At 44.9% G+C, this 16,859-nt stretch overlaps 2 protein-coding genes across 17 annotated transcripts in view; both read left to right on the forward strand.

The window, feature by feature from the left end:
• The window catches only part of MAP2 (microtubule associated protein 2), a 248,382-nt gene extending 243,125 nt beyond the window's left edge, over positions 1-5,257 (forward strand). For all 15 annotated transcript variants that reach the window (XM_014959620.1, XM_014959619.1, XM_014959626.1 and 12 more), the window contains 2 exons: positions 267-379; positions 1,073-5,257. In XM_014959620.1, the coding sequence (XP_014815106.1) occupies positions 267-379; positions 1,073-1,288 (329 nt within the window). In that variant the 3' untranslated portion in view covers positions 1,289-5,257. The remainder of the gene's footprint in view (positions 1-266; positions 380-1,072) is intronic.
• Positions 5,258-15,216: 9,959 nt separating this feature from the next.
• Positions 15,217-16,859, forward strand: part of UNC80 (unc-80 homolog, NALCN activator) — a 146,450-nt gene continuing 144,807 nt past the window's right edge. For both annotated transcript variants that reach the window (XM_014959636.1, XM_014959637.1), the window contains exons 1-2: positions 15,217-15,405; positions 16,657-16,705. In XM_014959636.1, the coding sequence (XP_014815122.1) occupies positions 15,314-15,405; positions 16,657-16,705 (141 nt within the window). In that variant the 5' untranslated portion in view covers positions 15,217-15,313. The remainder of the gene's footprint in view (positions 15,406-16,656; positions 16,706-16,859) is intronic.

Genomic DNA, 16,859 nt, shown 5'->3' on the forward strand with positions numbered 1-16,859 from the left:
GTACTGAAATGCAGGCTGAAGTCAGCAAAATACTTAAGTATGTGCTTAAATCCCATGAAAATCAGTAGGGTTGCAGCACATGACAGTTTGAATACGTGTTGAAGATTTTAAATTTTACTGAATGTGCAGCATGGTGTTCTGTGCTTCTCTAAAACCTTTAGATCTCAACTAAAAGGGAAGTCGCATGAGTGCACCTGTGTGCATCGGGTCGGAATTTCTCCTGAGTCATTCCAGCCTCTTAATCTGTATTTCCTTTTTCTGTGTAGGAGGTGGGCGTGTGAAAATTGAGAGCGTGAAACTGGATTTCAAAGAAAAAGCTCAGGCTAAAGTTGGTTCACTGGAAAATGCCCACCACGTACCTGGCGGTGGTAACGTCAAGGTAAGGGGACAGCCATCAGAGAGAAGGTGACCACTGTGCGCCTGGTCCAGTGACATCATTAGAGCTGTGAATTCAGTAACGGCTCTGAATTAAATAGGAAACATCTTTTTGTTCTCCTTTGAGCACACTCATGTGCCCTTTGACTCCCTTTGGAGTTTGGAATGACCGATCTCACATCCACATCCAAGCTGAGAGTGAATCTTAAAGTAGAATATCCTATAGTTTGTGCACTGGCTTTTCCCCTAAAGATAAACCTTGTTTGGGACCATTGTACAGCACAGGTGTGATCTAATACGTGTGTAGTATGGGATCCCAGAGGATCGGGACTGCTTTGTGAAACAGGAAGAAGACATTTTGAAAGTAAGATCACTCTACAGACATTTGAAAAAATAGATTTCAGAAACAAACCCCAGTGCCCATAAAATGTCTATTAAATACATACAGCTAGGAGCAATGGTAGTGCTCATTAAGTCATCCATAAGAGGCAGAAGTAGTAAGAGAATGTAACATAGTAAACCAGTATTTATTAAAGATGTGATAAAATCTTCAGGTTCAATTAATTCTAATGAGTGAAGAAGCTTCAATCTTTGTAAGAGTTCTTAAAAGTAAACAAAATGAGACCCAAATGATGCTCTATACCAAGGTAATTTGGTGAATATATAATGTGTTAAATCCTTTGCTTTCCTGGAGCAGATTGACAGCCAGAAGCTAAACTTCAGAGAACACGCTAAAGCCCGTGTCGATCACGGGGCTGAGATCATCACGCAGTCACCAGGCAGGTCCAGCGTGGCTTCACCACGCAGACTCAGCAACGTCTCCTCCTCTGGAAGCATCAACCTGCTTGAATCACCCCAGCTTGCTACCCTCGCTGAAGATGTCACGGCAGCCCTCGCCAAGCAGGGCTTATGAATTTGCTCATTTTGCGTTGTATGAAGTAATAATATTTAGGCATGAGCTCTTGGCAGGAATGGGCTCAGAGCAGGTGTTACATTCATTCTTTACCATGTCTAAAACTAAGTCACATCCCAAGACTTGTAGTTACCATACAGTTAAAAAAAACAAGAAAAAAATATTTCAGTAAGTGCAGAAATTGGCCTGATTTCCATTTACAACAGGAAGACACTGGCTTTATATGGGTATACAACTGCAGTATGTTACATTGGACAATTATTGTTGCTCTGCTCTGTCTTGCATGGAGTACCGTACTATGATAAAATGCATTTTTACCTTTCATGTGCCTGAAGGCCATCCACCTCTTTCTGAAGAGCCTTGTTAATATCCCAAGTTGCTCATTTCACTGTTCTGTTGATAGATGGAGAATTAAAAAAAGTTGCCCATTGTAAGTTATTACAGGTTAAATTAACAGTCAGCTTACCAGAAGGAAGGGCATATAGAGAAATTCAAGTTTAATTAAAAATAATGTGTTATTTTGTACAAATGAGTAGAACAAAAAGTTGAATTAAGTTATTAACATTTTTTTGGACCTGGTTAATTCTGTCAGTGTATAGCTGAGAAGCCAATAAATTATTTAACTAATAACTAAAAATAGTAGTTGAAAACATTTGAACCATGCTTGGGGAAGTGACGTAACAAAGCTGTTGAAAGCAAGCACTTCCACCCCAATGGACTTGTGTCTGATTAGAAAGTTGGTTAAGCGGCTAGATTTGTGTACGCACCACCGGTTTCACATCCTTTCCATCTGTTTGATACAGTATTATAGATATATATATTTCTCTGTGGCCATTTGTGATACGCCCTCCTCATATACTTGAATATTCTACTTCTTTATTCACAGTATCTGTGTCTCTTGCACCCTTTGGTGTTGCAATTTTAGGTATGTAAAAGTAGATGTTAGCAGGGTTTTTTTCTCCCTATTCATAAGAATACATTTTAAAAAGATGAAAATTTTAGCATGAAGTTGCTTTCTGTAACAACTAAAAGCCGTGACCCTGTTTTAGTGCCAGATGCAAGTCTCTTCTGTGATGCTAGAAAAAGGATTCCTTCACTCTTCCCTTCCCTCCCTTTCTTCACAAAGGTATGATTTTTGTGGGGTCCAGACGTTTGTAAAAAGGTCTGCAAAGATGGGTGAGGTTGGATTCTGGATTTTTAAAAAATCTGCAATAGTTTGGTTCTGGCTTTTTTTCTTTCTTTCTATTTTTCTCCTTTTTTTTTTTTTTTTAATTCCTGTAGTAACAGTGAATGTTAGAGTTATTTATTTTTTTTCTTTTGCTAAAGTTGAAACACAGAAAAAAGGATTAATTTGTTATTTCCACTCCTTCAGTGATGTCTTACGTATACACTCAGGCACTCGCATAACAGTGATAAACGTAACAGGAGATGCCTCTAAATTATAGTACATGAATAAATCAAACGAGCTCCCTAGACTGGGTTGCCATAGCGATTCATCGATAAATAGGGCATCTTAAAATCTGAGCAAAGTGGGATTATATTGACTATAAAAAGTATAAGAAAAAGTGTGCATAAAAGATAAAGGGCAGAGATGTATAAACAACCAATCCAGCGGAGTTACCTGTGAGAACTCCGACAGTGTCTTACGGACATTAAGAGAACACTGAAGGTAATATGGTAGTATTACTCATCAGCAGATCATAATCTTGCTGATACTATATGTACAGTAGATGTTCTTAAATGACCAGTTTACATTCTTGCGGATTGTTTGATCTTTTCCTTTTGAAATCTCTTAACTAAACTTTGCACTGTCAGTTGAGCTACACTTGATATGTGTATTAGGTTAACATTGTGTGTTGGAAGCTTTTGATCTGTTCTTTTTCCTTCTTAATTTGTATGTGCGCGTGTGTGTGTTGGGGTTTGATCTGAAAAGACTCATAGAGAAGATTTTTATGTCTGTGGAGAAGTATTCTAATAATTAATAGCACAGGATTCCCCATCATTAAATTCAGGTAGTAAATGCACAGTTACTAGACGGTAAATATTCACTGGACCAAAGGGGGATTTTGGCTAAACTGTCACAGCAGTACAAAGACAAAACAAAATGGTTACATCTCTAAAAATTTTACTGAAGATGAACTTCTAAGCCCCACACATGACATTTCAGCTCTGCAAAAAGCTTTTTCACACTATAAAGTACCTAATACTGTTTGTAAGTCGGTTGTTGTATACAAAGGACAGTGAGTTTAGAACCATGCTAAGTGCATCTGGAGGATTCTGATTTCTGCCTTGTATTTGTTATACTTTTGCTTACAGTAATCCTAAGAATTCATATGGAAACAGTGTCAAGTGAGATGCATTAAAAGCCTCTTCCCATTTTTCCAGAAAAACAACATACTAAAAGGAAAAACAACAAAACGGTATTTATATCACATTGCTTTGATCATACTATCAATTAACATGAATTAGCCTTGCAGTGGGTTTTTTTAATGCCTTTTGCCAATGTGGGAGAGAGTCTGTGGTACTATTGAACCTCAGCTTCTCTGAAGCTGAGCACCAGCTAGTGAGAACAGTGTTAACCTGTGACTCAAGTTTTTTTTTTTATTCTGCTTTTAAAATTGACATGCTTTAGAAAATGAAGCTTAGTTAATCCACCTACAAGTCCAAAGTTAGAGTGGTGTCACACACCCAGTCATTTATTTCATGCATTAAAATGAGCTTTCTTGTCTTGATTCAAGCAAAGACCTTTGTAATCGTAATCATCCTTCCATAGAGAGAATCCTAGAACGCTGTGGAGTTAGATGAAAAGAAATCAAGAGTTTTGTGCTGTTAAATATTTAAAAAAAAAACAAAACGAAACCAAGTTATGTTACATGACTCTAGATGTTCACTGAAAAAGCTCATATTAATCTTTACTTCTCAAGAAGAGTGTTGGTTTTAAAAACAACTGTTTTGTAAATATGTAATGCCCACTGAAGAAGATGGAGCCAGCTTCCTGGAAACTGCATCCGTTGTGTTTCTTTTCCACAGGCATGTTGAGCCAGCAGGTGTGTTGGGTGCCTGAGACCCAACTCGTAACAAAGCAGAGCTAATCCAGACAAAAGGAATAGTGAAACCTGGTTTGGATAGCTAGGGGAGAGCCCCAAATTAATAATCCTTCAAGTTGTAGAGACAAAAGAAAGAGTACTTCTGTCCCATCTGCAGAGTTCTGTTTCTATGTAACCACAAGCAGAAAGAAATCATAGTTGAGCAAAACTTTGTCCAGCAACTGTAAAGGAAAAACTAATACTGATGAGGGAAATTGTGTGCCCACAGGGGCTACGTATATTTTTGCTGTACAGCAGTAAATGGTATTATCCATTCAATGCTCTAAAGTACAGTAGTAACCTCATCATGACTGCTTACAAATCTAAGTTTGCCTATATACATGACCCAAAGGGAGTCGAAAGGCAGCCTGTGTGGACTTACCACATATGAGCAGAAGTTTTTTCCATGCTGGACCAAATACTGTTTGAAACCCAAGTACAAATGTCCCTTCAAAGGCAAACGCCTTGAAGAGTAGATCACATTTGCTATGAAAACCGGCACAGGTAGATTTCTAGCCTAGGTGTGTGTCGAGTTCACTCGCTAGTCAGATTGCTAAAGCAGCTCCCTCTGCAACTCCAGCAATTCCCACTGCAGGAAGGTAAATTAGTTTCACACTTGGAAAACTCAAGATTATAAAAAGCCACTTCAACTTTAGCAAAGAGAAAAAGCCAACAAATAAACATGCTGTATGCTGGGATGTCAAGGAATACAGTCTGCTGTTACAAACCTGTGTTTTTTCTGATAATTCTAGAGCCTGTTACCATAAAAGAGGCATTTCTTGAATGGCTGGTGGTAGGTAGTTCATGTTTTTCAATCCGATTTGCAATTGTATTTGTTGCTGTATAGTGATTGTTTTGCAAAATAAAATCGCTTGTCATCTAACCTCTTGTGTTGGTCTCCACTGTTTGTGATGCAGCTCCTCCTGCATTTAACCACTGCGCATCGCTGCCCTGCATGGAAAAACAAGTGTCACCTGCTGGTACCATGTAGTCATAGTCAGGAGAAGTCCAAGCGATTAAATCATGCTTCTCAGCTAAACCCTGTTACTTCGTGCCGACTGCAGAGAGTCCAGCGTAGGACAACAAAGATAATTAAGGTATTGGAGCATCTCCCTGATGAGGAAGGGCTGAGAGAGCTGGGGCTCTTTAGTCTGGAGAAGAGAAGGCTGAGGGGAGACCTTATTAATGCTTATAAGTATCTAAAGGGTGGGTTGAGGGAGGATGGAGCCAGACTCTTTCCAGTGGTTCCCAGTGACAGGACAAGTGGCAACAGGCACAGGCTTGAACATGGGAAGTTCCACTCCAATGTGAGGAAGAACTTCTTTGGGGTGAGGGTGCCAGGGCCCGGGAAGAGACTGCCCAGGGAGGGTGTGGAGTCCCCTTCTCTGGAGATCTTCAAGCCCCACCTGGATGCCGTCCTGAGTGATGTGCTCTGGGCAACCCTGCTTTGGCAAGGGAGTTGGACTAGATGGGTAGATGGGAGTTGGACTAGACTAGGGTAGCATTTCCTGCTTTACCTTATTCTCTCCTTCATCCCGGGGTCGCAGCCTGGGGCCACCACCTTCCCCTCACTCCTCACCCCTGGGTCTTTGGGCAGCCCTCAGCGCACAGGCTGCGGCCATCCCTTTCACAGAGCCGGGCCAGGCACCGGTGGAGACTCATCACAGTTTTGTATCATGGCTCCACGGCTTTCTCCCACTTGGCTGAGCTGGGGGACAGCCCTTGGTTTGGTCCCGTGAAGGGATCAGCGTGGCCGATCGGGTCCGTCCCCTCACAGCCACAGGAGTGCCCTGTCCCGCTGTGAGGGGCTCAGGGCGGCGGTGGATGGAGCATGGTGGGGCCCGGCGCCCCACAGCCTGCTGAGGACGGCGGGGTCGTGAGGAGCAAAGGTAATGGGAGCAGCGGGTGAAGAGCCCTCAGGGTCATCCTGAAAACTTAACGGGGAGTCAGCCCAAGGACGGAGGGCTGGGTGAAGTAGTTTGTTATTTTGGAGCCGCCGGTGGGTCTGCCTGAGCTCCAGTCAGGGAGGAAGGCAGCTCTGTGTGGCAGGGGGAACAGAGGAATGCTCTAGTAAATGTGTGCCCAAACCACCTGTGCGGACCAGGTGCCTTCTCAGCATGTGGGGAAACAGAGGAGTCTCACCTCACAAGGCTTTCCTGACCTTGGATTGCCCGCTAGGGGCTTGGTCAGACCAGGCTGCCTGTGATGCCACCTCCTCCTCTGACACCTGCCCTGGAGGGGTTTCAAGCCTGTGCCAGGCAGGTGTAGATGCAATGACAAAGGCAAAAAGAGAGCTTCAGTATCATCTCCTGTATGAGTTCTGCACATTCTGCAGGGCTGGACAGAAACAGTGGGACTTGCTAAGAGAAGAATAATCCTCCAAACACATCTGGGAGCCCGAGCAGTAGAAGGCAGATACAGCTGAGTAGACTGCCCTGAGTTTCCCAGCACCTGACTTCCCCAAGCTGGACTTTTCACATAATGCTGCAATATTCATAAATAAATGCAGTCAAAACTACCTGGAAGAATAATCAAGTGCTGCTAACTACCCATTAGAAGCACCCTCCTAAGGGTGCTTGGGCACAAGGCAGAACCAATGTATCATCTGGTAAAAGGAAAAGGATTAAGAGGTTGAGAACAAAAGGGTAAATCCTGATTTGAGCATTCACAGCTAGAGCAATGGTTGAGGACAGCTGGTAAGAACCTATTTTCCTCCTTCCAAAGTGGAGGTAGTATTTCTATGACTGTTGTGTCTTATTAGCAGCGTGAGGTAGGTGATGTATTTTATAATTTGCTGGCAGTTTGTGATGTTGGAGCACCGAGGTGTGAGCTGTGAATAAAATCTTGATTAACTACAGTGTTACTGAAAGTGAGCAAAGCCCAGGAATTCTGCTACAATGTTTGCCGGATGAACAGAGGCTCTGTCCATCCTGTGCCTGTCACAGCTCATGGGGTGTTCCTCCCATGGGACAGGAACATGGTAGAACAGGTGGGTGAGTCAGAGAAACAGGTTGGATCAGAGTGGCAGGCAGAAGGCCCTTTACCTAGAGGTGTGTGGCCACCCAGAAGTCCCAGTTGCCGCTTTAGAGAGACAAGGCAGCGTGGCAGTGATGGAGGGGCTCCCAAACCTAGCTTATGTGAGCGCCCTTGTTCTGGAAGGAGCAGCATGTGGTAGAGGCAGTTCTCAGGTCTCTTCTGAGCAATGGAGGGGAAGACGTGTTTGGTAACTCAGTGGGACAAGAGAAACCCACTTCCTTGCCCAGGGATAGGACAAGAGGAAATGGGCACAAACTTGAATATAAGTTCCACCTCAACATGAGGAGGAACTTCTTTCCTGTGAGGGTGGCAGAGCCCTGGAAGAGGCTGCCCAGGGAGGTGGTGGAGTCTCCTTCTCTGGAGACATTCAAACCCCGCCGGGACAAGTTCCTGTGGGACCTGCTCTGGGTCGACCTGCTTTGGCAGGGGATTGGACTGGATGATCTCCAGAGGTCCCTTCCAACCCCATGGGATTCTACGATTCTGTGAAAAAGGTGTTTGGCGGGAGGGGATTTGTTGTCTTTTTTTTTCCAAAAGAAGGTAAAAGCTTTGCAGCCACTACCAAAGCAGTCACATCCCAGAGCTTGGAGAGTCCTGATCCAAGGAGTGGTGTGATATCCTGACACCAAAAGCTGGATTATTTTACTTTTTTTTCTTAGTCTTGTCCAGACATCTCCCTGTCTCATCTCTAGTATTTTATTCTGTCTCTCCCTGCCTTATCTAGCTGGAGCACAACCTGCGCCTGTTGCGCGTTTAATTGCACTTAAATGGCCTTGTGAAGACGATTTGTTGCTTGAACATTATGTGAAGGCAGTAACTCTCTTCCTGCGGAGGACCTGTGCGTCCGCTGCCCTGAACTAGGATTCTGAGAGGTGTGAGGGCCCCGCCATCCCTCCTGATTCCAGGCACAGGTGGCCCCAGGATCACACCCCAGGCTGTGTCCCGCTCTGCGGCGGAGCAGGCCCCACTTCCGGCTCTCGCTCGTTGCCGTGGCAACCGGGCTCAGCTGACTCGTGCTTGACCCCGTGATGGCTCGCAGCTGTGGGGACGCGTGCAGAGGTCAGGTGACCCCAACTGACCAATAGGGTGCTCCGGCCCGTCCGCCATGTTGAGTGCAAAAGCTGAGGGAGCAGAGGGGCCGGGTTGGATCTTCTTCAATGGCGTGGCGGTTTTTTTTGACGACTCTTCTTTCTTTGACGGCTGATGCCCGAGGAAGACCCTGTCAGTTTGTCTGCCTTCAGTCCCTGTCAGTATGTTCCAAAATCCAGTTCCCATCCGTCCAGTCTGGAACTTCCCCAGTGTCTGCTGGTGACGTCTCCCAGGGAGCTCGGTACGGTTTTGTATATAATGTATCTTTTTAATTATTTCTTTTTTATTTTATTATTAATATTTCATTGAAGTAGTTTTCGTTTTTTCCTAAACTCACAAATCATAGAGTCATAGAACGGTTAGAGTTGGAAGGGACCCTAAAGGTTATCGAGTTCCAACCCCCCTGCCCTGGGCAGGGACACCTCCCACCAGACCAGGTTGCTCAAAGCCCCATCCAGCCTGACCTTGAACCCCTCCAGGGATGGGGCAGCCACAGCTTCTCTGGGCAACCTGTTCCCATGCCTCACCACCCTCACAGTGAAAAATTTCTTTCTGGTATCTACTTTAGATCTCCCCTCTTCTAATTTAAAACCATTACCCTTTATCCTGTCACTACACTTCCAGGCAAAGAGTCCCTCCCCAGCTCTCCTGTACCCTTCAGATATCCCTTCAAATCTCTGTTTACCTCCTCTCCTGGGAGCAAGAGGTGGGGGAAAGCATTTGTAATGTTGTCATTGGCCAGCTCACCCCAAACCACAACAGATCGTCCTCATGGAATCTGATTAAGCTAGACTGCAGTCTGCTCCTGCCCAAAGTCATGTTGCAATAGAAGCAAACCTGGTAGTTTTAGGGGTTTATTATGTAGTTTAAGGGGTTCATTTATTGTTGTTTCTGAGTGCATAGTTGTGTTTGAGCAGTGCTGGCAAGAGCTGTGAATGAGACTTCTGGAGAACCATAGTTGAAATGTTCTCATGTTGAGTTTAAAAGCCATTAAAGAAAAAACCAGAACTTTCTTAGGTTTCTTTAATTTTTACAGTACACATGGGAAGGAGAGAATCAGGCCTTTATTTTACACTCCCCTGTACTTCTATCTGTTGTAGTTCATGGTAGTACAAAGAGGACATATACAGTTGCCATGCTGAAACAGCAGCCTTTGACCCGCTCTTCACACTGATGTAAATACAGTACTGCCAGTGAAATAGCTCTCAGTGCCCACTCTCTGCTGGTGTTCTTGCCGTGTTCTAGTGTAATTACTTACCAAGGTTCAAAGACTTCCTAGGAAGACAAATGGAGGAATAACTTTGGCTTCTGACAGATGTGTATGAGAAAGGGTAAAATGAGTGGCATCCATCAGTGCTGACTTTCTGTGACTGGTTGTCCCAAGAGAGAAAAGGTCTTTAGCATGGGTCCTTTCAGCCAAGGACAAAAGCTGGCTGGCAGTTTATGGAAGACTAAGCTCTCAGGAGTGTGCCAAACAATTGTCTTTATTCTCTGCTCTGGGCTGTACAGTTAGGAGCTGTTTATAGCTTTGCTCTTGGAAAGGCAGCTGCACAGCAGAATGGCTGGAGATACTCAGGAGAGTTTGGATTCTGGTTCTTTCTACACAAACGAAATAACAGATAAATTAAAGGTGTGAATACTTAAGAGTATGTGTGGCAGGGATTAAGGCTGGGGACTTGGAGAGCATCAGCATGAAGACAAGTGCAAGACAGTGAAGTTTAGAGTGGTTCCCTGCTCTGGGAACTCCTGTGCAGAGCGGGGGCTTCATGTTGAGGTTCTACTCAGTGTTCCCACCCTGTGGCTTGCTGCCAGCTTTCACTGTTTCTGGGTCAAGGCTGAATCCCACTATGATGGATGTGTAAGCACAACTGTGTGGTGAATAAATTGGTGATCAAGCAGAATCGTGATTTTGGGGGTATGTCAGACTGATGCTGCCTGTAGTAAGAGAAGAAATGGAAAAGCAGTGTCACGGACATCTTTTGTGCCCAAGCACTTGGGTTGGCTGGGAATTGCTAGAGTACAGCAGAACTAGTGATACCATTCCAGCTTTTCCCCACGCCTCCTTCCTGAAAGCAGTTACTTGTACTATTGATCTTTTTGCAGGTGGACAGACCTGTGTTTCTGTGCCTGCCTAAAGTGCCATTGTAGCCTAGTGAACAGAGCACAGGTGAATTTTCAGGACACTTTGCTGTTTTTCTACTACAATGACCTCCCTGCCAAGTTTGCTTGCTTCCTCTCTGTCCCCACTGTAAGGGAAAGCAGGGGATTGATTTGATCCCCATCCCTGGAAGTGTTCAAGGCCAGGATGGATGGGGCTTTGAGCAACCTGGTCCAGTGGAAGAACCCCCCTGCCATGGGCATTTGATCTTTAAGGTCTCTTCCAGCCCAAACCATCCTATGATTTTCTCTGCAGCACCCACTGCAGTGTTTGTATTTAGGTACAGTCAGGTGCTGACTGCAAATGTGAAAGCCTCTGCTGCAAGCAGAAGTTCAGTATAGAGATAATAAAAATCTTCCAGGCTGCAAAGTTACTTCTTCTCTTATGCATGCAATTCCCAAGTTGCAAGCTTACGCAAGTACAGATCACTTCAGCTTTGTGTGCCCTTGGTGGTGGGTGGGCGTTGTCTCCAGAACAAGGCAAGAACAAAATTGGTCTCTGGCCACTGTCAAACTAATATAAACCCCCTGTGCCACCTCTTGGGTTTAGTGCTGGTCCCAGCCTGGCTGGATGGGAGAAATTTGCACCTTTGTGACTGCAGTTCTTGTGACAGTGCCAGCTGTTGATAATTTTTAGTTTGTTCTCTGATTTGTTTGGCATCACAGTTCTGTAGCTTTGCATCTGAAGTCCTGTAGCATCAAACCTCTGTACAAACAGAGGGATTTAGCTCTCTTTTAGGGCTGCATGTTGTTGGAGAGTAATATTCTGGACTCAAAATGGCAAGTTTGACTAGAACTGCAACCTGCAGTTATATTTTCTGTATCTAGGAAATGGTAGCAATGCAGTTCCCTCTCAGAGTCTGTTGGGCTACCTGAGCTCCGCTTGCTAATGGCTGTGTGACAGGGCAAGGCAGAGAAAGCGTAAAGAAAATAATATTGCACTTTAAAGCTATTTGTTTCTTCAAGGATGTAAGAAAAAGCCAGGCAGAGTTATTAATATGTTGTCCTCCTGCTTTCTGAGTGACAGCTAACGCTGATAGATGTGGAGCTGGTGTGCAGTGACCTCAGGTGTGCTCCACTTCTGCTTGTCTTCTGACTGAAGAGCAGACATTTGGATTAGCCTTTGGAGGCTAAGGAAAGTGCTACTAGTGAGCTTCCCAGCTCTGCTGTCTGGGGCTGCCTCTGCTCAAGGGCAGCAATGATGCTCACCTGGGCAGGTTTGAAACCAATGAATGCCATTGTTTTCCTACTAAGCTTTGGTTTTTGAGGAGCTTTGTGTTCGTGTTTTCATCCCTGTGTATTTACCTACAAGCAGCTGCCCTGAACTGACCACTCCGAGGGTCTCTGGTGTCCCTGTTAATCAGGAGAATTCATAAGAGCTTCTGGCTGTGGTCTGCGAGGAAGCTGCAGTGCTCGTTTTTGCTCATGTTTTTCCTGTTCTGAGGCAGAGCACAGGAATAATAAGTGTAGGCTTAGAGCAGCAAACTGGAAGCTGCTTCTTGAATGCAGGAATAAGGAGAGATACCCATTTAAAATCAAACAAACAAACAAAATCCACCCCCACCAAACAAAAAACAGATCTGAACGGTGCTTACCAGGTCACAGAGAGAATGCAAGTGTCTTAAACCAGGTTGATATTGTAAGGGACTAAAATGCCTGATGGCAGTGATCATGAGGGTGGGACTGTGTGATTCTTAACATAACACCCACATAAACCACCCCCAGCCTGTAACACTCCTCCATGACTGAGGGTTAACAATCCTCTTAACTGTGGTGAAGGTACAGGTTCTAGTTATTCATCTTGTGAATGTCTGTGGGGAAGACGCTGATCTCGCACTTTTTGAGGCCTTCAAAATCAGCTCTGTTAATTTTTTTCTTTAATTGCAAATGGCATTAAAACTTTCTTAAGTCCTCCTTATAATTTTCTTGGAAGAAGAGTGATTCTCCTCCTTGATAATTACTAAAACTCCCAATAAAATTAGTCTTCAGATTTGTTGCTAACGGAGGTTATGCTTTAGTCAATAATTTCATAATGCATTACGGGACTGGAAAAAAGTAATTATTTTAAAAGAAATTTATTACTCCTGCTGCATTGTATTTAACTTCTGACTGTCAAGAGGCATGCTGCCACGAATTAAAACTCAAATTGGCTTTAAAAACAAGAAGACTTTGTATAAAAAGTCCTGGATCCATTGGATTAGGGAAACTTCTTTAATAAATAGCTTGTATTTAGAAGTAATTTTTTTGTTAACCATCTCTCTGTAGTTAGTTCTCATAAGATTTTAGAAATCAAAATTATTTGTTTCCTGTCTGGTCTCACCTAATTGAAGGAAAGAAAATAGCAATTAAAAACTTTCCTGTCTAAGCAAGATAATCCTGGGAATACAAAGGCCTTTATTTCTGTGCACCAGCAGAAAAAGTTACTGCTAGTAAAAACCCCGACCAAACAAGACAAATAAAACCAACCTGTTTAGCATTTCAGCACTCAGTGATTTTAATTATTAGCGGTTTTAATTATTTAAAACTTTTTGGTTGTAAAAATATCGTTACGGTTTTATTTAACAGATTATCTTCAAAATAACTGTCTTAATACTCCTTTTGTGCAAGAGGGGATTTTAGCAAAATGTAGGCCACATAGGGTCTCCATGAGCAGGGAAGACCAAGCTCCAAGACCAGCTGAAGTCACTGCAAGGAGCTATTGGGTTGAGCACGAGAAAAAAAATTATCCCAAGTAGGTGTCAAAGCATATTATCAAACTAGTAGAAACTGGGGTTTCTGCAAAGCTATTTCTCAAAGTACCCACAAGGAAGGAAATAGATGGTGTTGATCGGTTCAGCTCCTGTTCCAGGAAGCAATTTGGTAAGTCTTTAAGTCCCCAATATTAAGTAGGAAGATTGAAAGGCAGGAAGAAATCTGGCCTTGGCTTGCTGGAGCATCTCTCTTCAAACTTGCCCACTTTTTATATAAGATATATATTTCTTTTTTGTGAAAAAATTAACTGATAAGGTTGGACTTGGTCTTTCATTTTATTCCTTTAGTTATTTGTAGTTGTGTCCTGCTTTCTGATATCCTTAGGTCTGTAAGGAGAGCTGATCTAACAGTGACTGAGAAGTATTTCCAGCAAACCCGACTCAAACATGTCTTTGTAGTAGCCAAATCAGCCTGGTGTCTGGTTGGAAACACAAGTAAATCTGCCTTGGTGCTCGCCGTTCTCTCTGCCTCCGTTTATCTGAATTCTCTCTGTGTAAGAGAAACCCATGTGTGCTGGTTTTGGCTGGGGTAGAGTTAATTTTCCTCACAGCAGCATTTTTGGGGCTGTGTTTTGGATTGGGACTGGAAGCAGGGATGCTGTAGTCAGAGTGGTTGCACAGAGTCAGGGCCTTTTCTGCTCCTCACACCCCCCAACTGACGAGTGGGCTGGGGGTGCACAAGAAGTTGGGAGGGGACACAGCTGACCCCAATTGACCAGAGGGATAATCTATACCATGGGGTGTCAGGTGCAGCATATAAAGCTGGGGGAAGGAGGAGGAAGGGGGAAAAGTTCACAGTGATGGCTTTTGTCTTCCTGAGTCACTGCTATGTGTGATGGAGCCCTGCTTTCCTGGAGGTGCTGAACACCAGCCCACCCTTGGGAAGCAGTGAATGAATTCTTTGTTTTGCTTTGCTTGTACATGTAGCTTTTGCTCTCCCTGTTAAGCTGTCTTTATCTCAACCCGTGAGGTTTTTCCTCAATTTCCTCCTGCGATTCTCTTCCCCGTCCCACTGGGGAGGCAGAGGGGAGCGGTCAAGCAGCTGTGTGGGGTGGAGTTGGTGGCTGGAGTTAAACTGCAACACCGTGGAATAATTATCTAATAATTATCCCAAACTTCCCTTTGCTCCTACCCCCAGCCTTTGCTTTCAGAGAGAGTTTATTGCTTCCCTCTCTGCCCGCTCTCCAGACCAAGGAGCATCTCCCTGTTTAACAGCCTGGCTCCCTGCTCCATCAGGTGCTTCCCAGGACTTTGTAGATCTGAGGAGGGGGGGAAGTTGGACTTATAACTATTAACGAGCTCCCCAGGCACCTCGAAAAACCCCCTTTCCCTTCTGCCCCCTCTGCGGCTGTGGGGCAGCTGGGTGGGGGTGAAGAGGCGTCTCCTGACCCCCGCGCTTCGTCCTCTCCCTGCGGGTTGGCCGGGCTTCCCAACTTTCCGGCGGCGGGGGAGGGATGGAGGGAGAGGCGGCAGAAGCCCTGTTGCTGCGTGGCCGGTCGGGATGTCCCCCTTTGTCCCTTGTCCCCCCTTGTCCCCCCTGTCCCCGGCCGGGCGCGGGACGTCCGTCGGGGCCCGCGGGGCGGGGCCTCCCCCGTCACCGCCTGCCGGCGCGGCTGGCGGTGCTGGGAGCTGTCCACAGAGGGAGGTGCTGAAGGCAGGGAGGAAGCAGAGGGACGCGGACATCTTCGCTCCCCTAATTTCCTCCCTGCCTTCTGCAGCCATTTTGCACCCGCAAAGCCGAAGGGAGGGTGTGAGAGGGGGAGGGAGGGGAGGGGAGGAAGGGGGTGGGCTGCAGAGGATGAAGGGAAGAGGGTAAAGAGTTACGGAGAGCAAAGGAGCAGCCATGGGAGATCCCGGCTGGTAACGTCTGCTAAGACTGGCTCGCAGAAGCACCTGTCATCAGCATCATGGTGAAAAGGAAAAGCTCAGAGGGCCAGGAGCAGGAGAGCGGCCGTGGCATCCCTCTGCCCATCCAGACCTTCCTATGGAGGCAAACCAGGTGAGAGCAGCGAGCCCTGGGTACTTGGGATACAGCTGCAACAGGGCAGTGGAAGTGGGGAGGGGGGGCAGGCCAGCTGCTGCCCGGTGGTGGGGAGGAAGCAGCTATTGCAGCTGCAACACCAAGCGTGAAACAAGCTGTTCTCTTTTTGCTCAGTATAGAGCAATCTGTGTGTATCGGGGATGGGGGGAGGACCGGAGGCAGCTTAACCTAGTGGCGGTCCCAGGCAGCATCTTAATTTGTCTTAAAACATCCATATGTGTGTGTGTCTGTGCACCTTTTCCCTCCTCCCTGTCCCATCTCCCCACCACCCCCACTTTTAAGAGGACTCTTGGAGCCCTGGTACCAGAAGCAGCATCCCTCAGTGCTGCACCACACTTGCAGCTTTGCTTGTATCTGTGTTTGCAGATGTTCTGGAAGTGTAATCTATGCTTTGAGAGGTCCGCATGCAATCAGATACGTCAAAGTCTCACCTTATTTCATTGGATTGGAGAGTAATGATGTGTGAGGGGCAGGCTGAATGTATGGCTGGGGCTTTATGTTCCTTGTGAATCCGGTGTGTCTCCTGTCATAACAGAATTCTAAACCGAAAACATTGCGGAGGCTGTGGGGGAAGGTTGGAAGGTTGTGGCTCTAATTTAAGGCCTCAGTCACAAAATCACTTTATTCCACAGTTTTGATGAAAAAAAATAAATGGCGTAATAAGGTGGCCTGATTATTTTATTATTTTTTAAAATATTTAACTCTGGTTCCATTCTGGAGGAAAATGACAGCAGAGGGGTGGGTGCAGGCCTGCATTTCGTCATAAGCCTTCCACATCAGCAGTTGTGGAGGAAAATACTTAATACAAAACCAGCAAATGGATCCCTGGCTTAAAATACAGGCAAGGCAAAGTTCAGTAATATTTAACACATTTTAATCAGAATATATTGAAAATCTTTCACTAAAGTAAAATGGCTAAAAACTGTTTGATGAAAGGTTTTATCCATGGGGAACAGGACTTTTCTTGAGGGTGGATTAACTACGTCTTGGCATATCAGTGTGGGTACTTTTGATTTCTATAAAGGTAACAGCATTTGGTCAGATGCCATCAACAGGTATCTGAACATTGGTTTGGCCTTATGTCTTCCTCTACATTGAGTTTCTCAGCCTTTTTACTAATGTCCTGACATGAGAAAAATCCTAAAAATAACTAAACAAAATCCACAGTTGAAATACTGGGTCTCTAACACTTTTTCTCTCTTCCTTCAGTGCATTTTTAAGACCTAAACTGGGGAAACAGTATGAAGCTTCCTGTGTGGTATGTACGTGTTTCTCTTTTTCAACTGTTACTAATAACTAACTTTTCATGCAAATTGATCAGACTACAGTAACTGATCAGCAAGCTTCTTGGCTTATGTCAAATGTGAATTTAGTTCATTCAGCTTAATTTTGTACTTTTATCACAGAGTAAG

Source organism: Calidris pugnax, unplaced genomic scaffold (genome assembly GCF_001431845.1).
Source record: "Calidris pugnax isolate Ruff unplaced genomic scaffold, ASM143184v1 scaffold448, whole genome shotgun sequence".
Lineage (NCBI taxonomy): Eukaryota > Metazoa > Chordata > Aves > Charadriiformes > Scolopacidae > Calidris > Calidris pugnax.